General features: G+C 43.2%; 1 protein-coding gene across 1 annotated transcript in view; it reads right to left on the minus strand.

Annotated features, from left to right (window-relative positions):
• Positions 1-281: 281 nt before the first annotated feature.
• The window catches only part of n4bp1 (nedd4 binding protein 1), a 13,068-nt gene continuing 2,381 nt past the window's right edge, over positions 282-10,968 (minus strand). The window contains exons 2-7 of the mRNA XM_017691344.2: positions 7,777-9,266; positions 2,883-3,013; positions 2,605-2,701; positions 2,288-2,395; positions 1,775-1,876; positions 282-1,655 (exon numbers count right to left, since the gene is read on the minus strand). Of these exons, the coding sequence (XP_017546833.1) occupies positions 1,346-1,655; positions 1,775-1,876; positions 2,288-2,395; positions 2,605-2,701; positions 2,883-3,013; positions 7,777-9,266 (2,238 nt within the window). The 3' untranslated portion in view covers positions 282-1,345. The remainder of the gene's footprint in view (positions 1,656-1,774; positions 1,877-2,287; positions 2,396-2,604; positions 2,702-2,882; positions 3,014-7,776; positions 9,267-10,968) is intronic.

Consider the following 10,968-nt stretch of genomic DNA (forward strand, 5'->3'; position numbering starts at 1 on the left):
TTCTACATTTTCCCTGCTCAAGCACACTAGAACTTGATTAACCCCATGAGGTAATTAAACCGTTCATCATGTAAGAGCAGGGGAAACATGGAAATTTGGGAATTTCATGGGGTTCCCAGAACTGGGAATGAAAATTACTGTACTTCAAAATGAATAAAACATAACCCAACTGGACCTGCTCGACTTCAAAATAGGCTAAATATTTTAATTATATTTTCGCAAAACCATGAACGTGGCTAGTGATCAGGTACTTGCAGGTGGCGAAAAAAAAAAAAAAAAAGTCCAATAAACACATAATGGCCTTTATTAACACTGCCATCCAGAAAAAAAGCAAACTAGCACAGATCCTGCAGCCTCACTGTGAGATACCCACAGCTCGCCTGGATAGTCATGCTGCTTGCACAGGTTTTCTCCTTCCCCACTTCAAACAAAAAAGTCCTCCAAATGATATAAATCGACAAATTAAGACCCCCTGCTGAACATAATGAAGACTGCAAAAAAGGTTAACAGGATGGGAACAAAGACAATGTGCAACATTTCCATTGTAGTGGCAACATATGGAAGAATTTCCAAATAATTCTGTTTTCTTTTTACAACTGTACATCGGGTTCTGTTTTCAGACATCAGTACAGACATTGTGGCAAGCTAGTCAAGAGATTCTACACTCATACAGCCCTCTGCTGGTCAACTTAGTCACAGCAGGACAAATTTAGGTCAGCTGGACAGTTTCACATGTGAAGTCACTGCTTGTAAATTCGGTGGGTTGCCCAATCGAGAGAAGGAAACGGGAGTACTAAAAAACTGAGTAATGATTCTGTGAAATTCTCAAGGCTTTCAGTACGTCCGGCTTTGAAGACAGTCATTTGGGAGGGGGCCTCCAGACAGCTTCATAGCAAGGACGCACTTCACCTTCATCACCCCAGAAGCACTGTACTGTAAAAGTGAGAAATCAAGCGACCAGGTCTATAAGTCAAACAGATTCTTAGGGCACTTCAGGAGGGCACTTTATAATACAGAAATTCTCCAACTGCCTATTGTACACTTTAAGAAAAACTGATCTGCTTTTTGACTCAAAAAGGTCAATATTCAAAAGCAATGTGGCAACTGGCACACATACCAAAACCAGAAAAAAAAAAAAAAAAAGGAACCGTCCTCAGGCGGTCATTGTAGCAAAGCCAGTTTAAACACAGCTGTGTGGCAGGAACACCTTTTAGAACAAAGTTTTTAACAGATAAATTATGAGAAGATTATTCATAATAAATATGTACAACAAATATATGCTGCTTGGACTGTACATGTTTAACATTCAAAGGCTTTTTATTCGAGTAAAACAGAGGTGTAGTGCTCAGCCCAGCAGGAGGCCCGACAGTGCGTTGAGGTCCCTCATGTAAGGGTTGTCGTTGAGGATGCGGTCGATGCGCTGCTTCTGGTCGGGAAAGATGTCGTACAACTTCTTCTTCAACTCTGTGGTTTCCAAGGGCGAGCGCTGAGAAGGAGGTGGGGAAGAGGACGGCCGAGGCGGATGCCAGTCAGGTGGGCCAGAATGTGGCCAATGTGACGGCTGCCTGGACTGGGAGGGGAAGGCGTGCGGTACCGGCTGAAGCGTCTGTGCGTAGCCCAAAGGTGTGACTTGCAGGTCGGTGACAGTACTCCGTCTGAATATGCATAAAAGGAGGATGACGTCACATACTTCTTCTAGGCACGTTTGCAAAAACCACATGCGGATATGTAATTTCAGCTGTAAACAAACAGGGTAGTTTTCTATAAAACTCACTGGCCATCTTTGCGCAGGAACAGCTCCAGGTGAGGTCCGTGCTTACCCAGGGGATCGTCTGGGATCATGAAATGGTCTCCAACAAAGGTAAACTGCAGGAGTCTGAAAAGAGGACAGTCACAGTTAAATCCCAAATAAGACAACACAGTTTATTCCCTGGTTTACCAGCGTCTGAAAGCTCATTAGGAATGAACTGATACTGCTGGATTTTGCTGGGCGCTACAACACAGATAAAGCCGGGCATTCACTACACAAAAAAAAAGAAGGTGAGCATCACACACTTACTGTCAGTCTTTCAAAATGTTATTTATTTTGTTATGAGGGGGCTCACACTAGACGATAAGACTCGGCTCTGTAAAAGCACTCAAAATCCCACCATTATCGTATACTACAAACAAAGCTAAACTGGATGGACATTATTTATGGACGCAAGAAGCATAACAAAAACTAACGGAAGATAAATGTTGTTAAGAAACAAAGATGTTCTATCCCGAAACAGAGACTCAAATGTACCTCTCCCGAATTATATTTCTCCAAGCGTCGGACTGATTAACAAAGTCCCTCAGGTTGTCATTGGTGACGATGATGCCTCCTGTCTTCTCTGCCAGATGAAGCAGGAACCTGTGAGATACACACAACATTAAAGGTTAGGTCAGTGCAACTGCTGATATGTACAGGTTCAGGTTTCAGCAATTCATCTCCAAAGAGATCTTCTGAGTGAAGTTTGGAATGGGCCAGAGTGGGGGAAGGGGTGTATGATACTTCAAGTGGGATGGCCCAAGACTTAAGTGCATTAGCGGCAAAGATTGACCTCTTTAAGGAGCTTATACCTGTCATCATGTGAAGAGATCCTTTGTCCACAGACCTCTCTGGAAGGAGTAAAAGAGAGCAATCGCAAGTCCTCTAGCTGATTAAGGAAGTGTTGTTCTAGGAGGAACAAGGAACAGTTAACTTCAAAATTTCAAGTCTGATGGTACACAGTGAACGAGAACTTTATCATCTGTAACAACTGAACGAACACAGCAGCTCAAGACTACGATGCAGAAGCTCAGATTAAACCTAAACCACATTAACAAACCTGAGGTGAATGAATGTACTAGGCACTAACCAGTAATGTTGGGGTCTTTCTTCTGCCTCCACTGGGGTACAAACACAGTAATCTCTCTATGACCTCTCCGCCAGAAAGCCTCCACAGCGATGGCAATCCCACGGCAGGAAAAGATTCGATTTAGTCCATGACTGGAAAGAAAACAGACTAATGAATGTGGTGGTTCCTGACAGGTAATATATCAATGTAATAACCGTAACACAAAAAAGGCTCTTACGAAATAAAGACAGAGTCAAAAACTTGTGTTTGAAGTTTGTAAAGTCTGAGTCACACTGTATGCACCTTTAAATTCTAAAAGAAGTAAAATTCCCCTTATTCGAATTATTCTCAGGAAAAGGTCTGAGATTAAATCTCCAAGGAAATCATTCATAACAATACACACAGAACAGAAGTGCAAAAACAAACACCTGCATTTTATCTAGGCTCAAAGATCTCACACATACACTTAAGAGGGAACTTCCCTCTACAAGAGAAAGTGATTTTCAACAGGAAGTGTTGCTGAATGTACCGCAGCTGACGTAGACAGTAAAATAACCTAGCCAATCTGGAAACATACATTGTCAAATATGCAAAAAATCCCATTCATTTCTCACATGTACTTCTAACAACAAAAAAAAAAAAACCTGAAAACTCCTCGTAGTTTTACCTATGGGTATCAGCTACAGTATCAGCATCACCTGCTCTCCTGACGGGGTTATCTTACCACTTTAAGAATTAAGCAAGTTCCTGATGAGGAACCAAAATCCTGAAACTACAGTATGTTGAAACAAAAATATATCCTGAACAAATATTTCAACATGCAATCGCACGTTACATCACAACAGTGAAACCAGCTGCCGCACAAACAACTACTGAATGTACAAATTAAGCTCACTCAAACTGAATAATCACACAATATGTGTTTTGTCCCCCATGACATGGCAGCCACTTTAAGGCTAAGCATTTGCAGCACTTTCATAAAGCCAGAGAGGCCAGGTTGAGATGGTTTGGACATGTGTTGAGGAGGAATAGTGGATATATTGGGCAAAGAATGTTGGAGATGGAGCTGCGAGGCAGAAGGAGAAGAGGTAGACCTCAGAGAAGGTTTATGGATGTAGTGAAGGTGGACATGGAGATGGTTGGTGTGAAAGTAGAGGAGGCAGTGGATAGGGCAAGGTGGAGGCAGATGATCCGCCGTGGCGACCCCTAAAGGGAGCAGCCGAAGAAGATTTGCAGCACTTTCATGATACACCATACAATGACGCTACATACCAGAAGGACATTTATTGTTAGTATGTCGAAAGCTTTGGACTCGTTTCCACATTATGATGTTTTGGTTTGCCCACACTTGCGCACACATGAAGCGTGAGGCATTCTGGAGTCAGTCTCTCTACAGCCTGTCTGACAGACACAGCCATCTCAGCCACTCGTCAACAGATTGGCTGTATTTTACTTTGGACAAAGTGGAAAACAGTAAAATACATAACACACACACACACACACACACATGCATGCATATGTATATATATACACACACACACACATACATACACACACAACCACACTCCACTGACATTTTCACTTTCAAATCCTGAAAATTAAACATTGTACAAACAAATAGAGCCATTATATTAACTATCTCAACGTGTCTGAGTTCCAGATGAAATGTGACTACTCTACCTTAAATCACCTTGCATGTAACTCCCTGCCATAAACCTGGTGCATGTGGTTCAAAACTATCAAAAAACAAATGTCAAAGACATCAGGCAGTGTATTCGTAACTTTCTAACGCAGTTACTGTAATAACTTTGTGATGTAGCTTTTAGAAGTATTTCACTCTTCCGGGTCTGATCACCACTCCTGTGACCATTTCTTGACCTAGTAAGTTTCTGTAGAACAGAGCATTTAACATAAAACCACTCTGAATCACTTGATTTACATCTTATTAGCTGAATTATAAAAGACGTCAGTGGAAATCTGCGGAATTCCCCTTAAATCAAGATGTCATTGTTTTACTGTGTTGGCTTCTGTTTCCATAAGAGCCCATAAGCAAAGAGGAACTATATTAGATCTCGTGCAAGCAAATTGCCATGTCAGTCCTGCCAGCATTTAGCTCTGGCTTGTGTTCACACTTAAGCTCTTTCTATTTAATTACCGTTAGCAAAAGCAGCTGACGTCTAGAATCGGACTAGCTCTAGGTGTGGGTCACTCTTGAAACTGGGCAGAGCACACAGGGGCCGTGGGGTGAACCTTCTCCACCTTCAAACGCAAAGGTAGCAGCACAGGTAGCTTGTGTGCATAAGAGGGTGTGGCTGCAAATTTACCAATGAACATGTATATGTTACCGTGTCAATTTGTGAATTGCTATGTGTTTACTTGTGATATACTGACATATTTAGGGCTTTGTGCCCTATTCTGAACAATCCTACTGGAATTATATGTAACTGCTGGCACTGAAACATTGCAGATTACATACAGGTCATCGGTTTAAACCATCAACACACAGATCAGGTAGGGAATCCAGTTCCTCCTTCCTGAAAGAGGTAAACATGAGTTTAGATGAATGGCTAATTGTAAGATGGAGCAAAAGAAGCTTATTTGTATTACTTCATTCATATGGTGTGCAAATGGTGATATCTGATTATGCTGATTGATAGCATCTTTAACATCCTTCTAGAAAAAATAGTGACCGAAAGACACCACTGCAGTCATTTTTTGACTACTCACCAAAGTGACACTACCTTAGACCACATGGGCACATTTTTCAAAGGTGGGGCAGCCCAGAATGTGTCTGTACAGAGGGGCAGAGAAATGTCAGAATGATGGGCCCACAAATGTGACCTCCCACAAATATCATGGATGTTATACTTTATTATTACTATTATAAGTAGTGGGGCAGTCGTGGGCTGGAAGTCAGGGAACCAGCCTCGTGACCGGAAGGTCGCCGGTTCGATCCCCAGAGCCGACAGCACATAACTGAGGTGTCCTTGAGCAAGACACCTAACCCCCAACTGCTCCCCGGGCGCTGCGGATTGGGCTGCCCACCGCTCCGGGCGAGTGTGCTCACTGCTCACTAGTGTGTGTGTGTGGCGTTTCACTTCATGGATTGGTTAAACGCGGAGGTGAAATTTCCTCGTTGTGGGACTAATCTTAAGTAGGACCCTATTGTAAGTCAGCCTCCTACTCATATACCACTAATCACACCTTAGTGTCCACAGTCACAGTTCTCATAACTACTAGGGCCCAGCAGGAAACCACCTAGAGAAGAGCAGACAGAGAAATGCTGAAGAGAAGCATTTGAGGGGGAGAGAGATGAAAAAGATCTGCAGCAATCTGCAAAGAGGAAGTGTGAAGATGTGTGGGCAGACTCCCCACAACCTCAGCCAACACAAAATTCACCCACATATTTTGCACCTTATCTAAAACACACACACACACACACACACACACACACACACACACACACGCGCACACACATACCCCGAGTTAAAAAAACATGCCCATTCACACAACTTACTGGAAGTGACTTCTTAACCTTTAAAAAATGCTCAACACTCAAAACATACTTGGAACCAAAGCGGTCATCATGCACATTCATCCACAAATACAGGGTAAAAATGAGCTTCACTTTGTTTCCAAGGCTAGATTAAGAGTTAAATCTCTGATCATTCAGTCAGTAAATTCACTGTAATTCAATTTGATTCTTTTGAAGCAACAGCTTTTTTAAAAACACAGAGAAAACAGAAATATTCTACCATGTTCTATGTATGACTATGCATTAGGTCCAGCCCAGACAGCATTTTACAGTGTACACATACTTGCTCATATTTCCAAAAAAATACTTTAACATCTGTTCTCAACATCACACTAAAAAATAAAATAATCTGTTGGTTGTTTGATGGAACAAGAACACTTCCACTTTGACCAGTGTTTCAGGCCACAGCGACTGCACTGGATGTACGTCTGTCAAACACCAGCCTATTTTTGGGCCTTTCACAATTATTAAATAATTGCTTTATTGCAATTACTTTGCACAGTTTTACTGAAGGGCAGCATCTGTAAGGCCACATGACACCTACATAAGCCTTCAGTGACAACTGAAAAAGTGTTATGACAACTGACACCTAGAATAAGCCTTTTATACAGGTTTGTGTCAGTTGTCATTAAAAACTTATGCAAAACAGAGCGTGAACTAGAAGAAAGTCACAGCTCAAAAAACAACAAAAGCTCTAACTTGGTGCTGCAACACATTTTGGTCGGCAGCAGGTCATTTGGGTTGGTTTGTCATGATAAACACATCTGCTGTTTGCGTTGGCAAGTTTTAAATTGACGGTTTTTCAGTAGGCCCACCTGAAGCAGTTACAGAAAAGACCTGAATAGGTGGAAGTGCAGATTGGATGGAAGCACACGGAAAAGAATCACTATTTCTCATTAAATATTTGAGATGATTCATACAGCTGGCTGTGTCTGAAATACCAACTTCTCGTTGCAAACTTTGACTTTGCACTGAGAATTTTTATCATCATGATCCGATAAGTGTTTCCCCACACATTTTTTCCCCTGAAGCATCTTTGCACTTTTGGCTTCATTTGCAATGCAGAAAACTGTGCAGTTGATGCCTATCATGAATTTACGATGCATTCGTCTAAACTGAGCAGCTTATAATAATTTTTTTAAAACATTTTCCATAAATAGTAACTGTTCTATCTAAAGTAATTTGCTTTAATTTCTGTGACTTAAAAAAAAACTTTTGAATACTAAATATAGAAAGAAAATGCCAACTATTTGGGCCAGCCCTACTATTTTATTCTGGCAAATGAACTGTAAACAAAACATTACAAAATCGATTAAGTGGAACGCAACGATTAATGCATTTCTAAATCAGTAATGAACACATCAATAAATCTTAACTTACGCCATGGCCACGTTGCTACCATCTATGATAACATGTCTGAGGTCTGGGCAGCCGGGTTCGTTTTGCAATACCAATTGATACGGGGTCCGTAAGGACTGATGGAAGCGGGCCATCCCTGTCAGGGGCAAGGCCTTGGAAAGTGCGGGAGGCTCAGTGCGGGGCAGTGGCACCCTTCCAGATATTGTCTGGTAGGAGCAGCTTGGTCGTGTTTCAGAAGCCACAGGACCTTGAGAGGAGCTGCGGAGCATGGTCACCGTCTCCATCCGGACAGGCCCCACTGTCTGAGAGCCTCCCCGCGACAGGTAATCAAACCGGGAGTCTGATCTGAGATCCAGCGGCCCCACAGTTCTGGACTTTCTCCCTATCTCTATAACATCGTCCTCCTCGTCCAGCACTATGGTATTAGGCTGTCTCTTCTGGCTGAAGCCATTACTACTGGACACCCTAATGTTCTCTTTGGACTTGATCTCTGTTAGAGCCCGGCCCTGCACCCTTTCCTTCTCGGGTCGTTTGTGGATGTGGAGGTGGGCGTATGTGGACGTGGAGGTGGAGCTGGTGTTGGCAGAAGGAGAAAGGTCAGCTGTGGAGGTTGATGTGTGCTGTCCTCCCTGTGTGCCCTGGCTTTTCTTGCTCTCCTCAACAATGCGCTCAAGCAGCAGGAAAGTGTCCTCTGTCTGGCCTGTCTCCCTCACCACCCGCTCCACCACCTCCTGCTGGTAGCCCATGGTCTTAAAGAAGTTCACCAGGCAGCGCAGGTTGGTCTCTGGGCTCACGGCTTCGCCCTCATCTGAATGCTCAACCGAGTCCAGTACCAGAGTGCCCTTGGCAGGTGTTTTGGTCCGTGTCTGGTTGGCATCACGTGACTTCTCCCTCTCTGGCTCCTCATCCCGCCTTTCCAGCGAGTACTGCCTCTTAGTGTCCCTCTGCTCGCTCTCTGATGAGCGGCGCTTGTGCGTAGGCCGTCCGTTCAGCACCACTGCGTCAGGTGTAGGTGTGGGTCTAGAGGTTCTGTCCTCAAATGAAGCACCCAGGATGCGGTTGGAGAGTTCGGTGACAGGGGTGCTGGTCTGAGAGCGGTCCTGCTCCAGGTCTACAGCACCTGTAGGCTGTGTAGGGCTTTGTGCCAGCCCCAGAAGCTCCTCCTTTAGGGCACTGGGCAGAAGCAGCAGTTCCATTGTGTACTTATCTGCCCGCTCCTCCATAAAAGTCTTAAAAGTGCGCTTGACTGAGGGCTCTCGGTCAGGGGGCAAGCTGCGTTTTTCCTGGAAAAGGGCAACAAACTGCTGAACGCGGCTCTGTGCCATCACCACAGCTTCAGCGCGCCCTAACAACTTCAGTCGGCCCGGCTCCAGCACCTGGACCTCAGCACTAGTGTCCCATAGCAACCGATCCAGAAAGAGGCCACGAGCACCAGCGAAGATACAGTGCATATCCACTGGATACCACTCCTCCTTCTGCAGCTCCGGGTCACACAGACCCTTAACAAACTCCTGGAAAGAGATGAAGCATAATATGGCTGTGAGTCAGCATGTAATAGAAGGTGCTATCTTACTGCATCTATAAGTAGAGACATGCCACAATACAAATATGGCCATTAACATATACCAATTTAATATATATTTGTGTTCTGCAAAAATACAAATAAACATAAGCCTACGTATATTTGGGGTGCGACGATTGCTTTTTCACTTCTGTACTGGAGCTACAAGGTAAATGTAGTTAACAAGTCATCGAATTCTCATTCCCTACCAAACAGGCTTGCTTATGCGATTTTGGACAACACATGAATGCAGTTCTATATAAAAATGGTAAAACAAAATTTAGGCTACAGAATGTCTAATAACAATGTATCGTGACACATTGCGGTTCATCAAACTATTATGTACTATCAATGTTACAACAATTTAGCTTGCGGCCAACAGCGTTAGATCTAAGCTTTTCTTCTAAAATGTTGAATGCTCTCGTAAATTGGAAAGAAAACCGAATAAGGCACAGTTTTAGTCACTTCAATTTTGTCAATTAAATTGAGACACCACCATATCATACTAAAACATTATGTAATAAACTAAAAAATTGTGTTGTTTCACCCCTAGTACTTCTGTCTATGTTTTAAGAGAACAGTACCTCATGCAGTATCAGAAAGCACATAAAGACGTCTATATTAAAAACTGGGTGTGGTTTGAGGCAAGTGGTGTGGTCATGTGCACATAAGTGGTGGGGTATAAGCTTCCACTACTTCTTAGATACATTAGTTTCACAGCCCCAGTGTAAGTAAGTGATACTTTTTTAATCCCACAAAAGGAGAAATCCCACCTCCGCATTTAACCCATCCGTGAAGTGAAACACCACATACACACTAGTGAATACACACACACTGGGGGCAGTGAGCACACTTGCCCGGAGCGGTGGGCAGCCCTATCCACGGTGCCCGGGGAGCAGTTGGGGGTTAGGTGTCTTGCTCAAGGACACCTCGGTCATGGACTGTCGGCACTGGGGATCAAAACGGCAACCTTCCGGTCACAGGGCCAGCTCCCTAACCTCCAGCCCACGACTGCCCTATAAAGTTGTCAGAAGTGGGATTCGAACCCACACCTCCAGCTGCGACCTTAGACCGCTCGGCCATCCTGACTGCAAGAATTTTACTTAGTTTACTTAATTTACATCACTTAGCATATGTGATGGGCTAAACAACAGAGTTACACAATTCCATATGAATCTCGGCAGTCAGAAGTAACTTTAAAAAAACTCTAAAAAGAAACAAAGCAGCTTCTGATGATGTGACACTCGATCCGGCAATATAATTGTGAGTGTCGGGAAATTAACGAATAGTAAAAGAAATTAATAGTATGTACAAAAAGTAAATGAATCTTCAAAGAAAAGTCAAGTGGAATAAGGCTTCTGAAGGTGTCGAAATGCAAACTACACAAATTATGTACTAAACCAGCTGCACTGGACTTCAGTCCTTTCTTACAGTACAGATAATTGTAATAATTGTAAAACCTTCCTTATGTAACACATATGTGCTTATTTACACATCAACTGCCACCCTCCAAACCTGACATGACTTACATAACTGATGAATGCGGAACGAATACAGATCTAGCCTACGGCACATTATCACCTTATTTCACGTTGAGGAACAAAAAAAAATCAAAAGCTTATGTTTGATGAACATCATCGCATGCTTTTGCG

The sequence above is a fragment of the Pygocentrus nattereri genome, chromosome 7 (assembly GCF_015220715.1).
Source record: "Pygocentrus nattereri isolate fPygNat1 chromosome 7, fPygNat1.pri, whole genome shotgun sequence".
Lineage (NCBI taxonomy): Eukaryota > Metazoa > Chordata > Actinopteri > Characiformes > Serrasalmidae > Pygocentrus > Pygocentrus nattereri.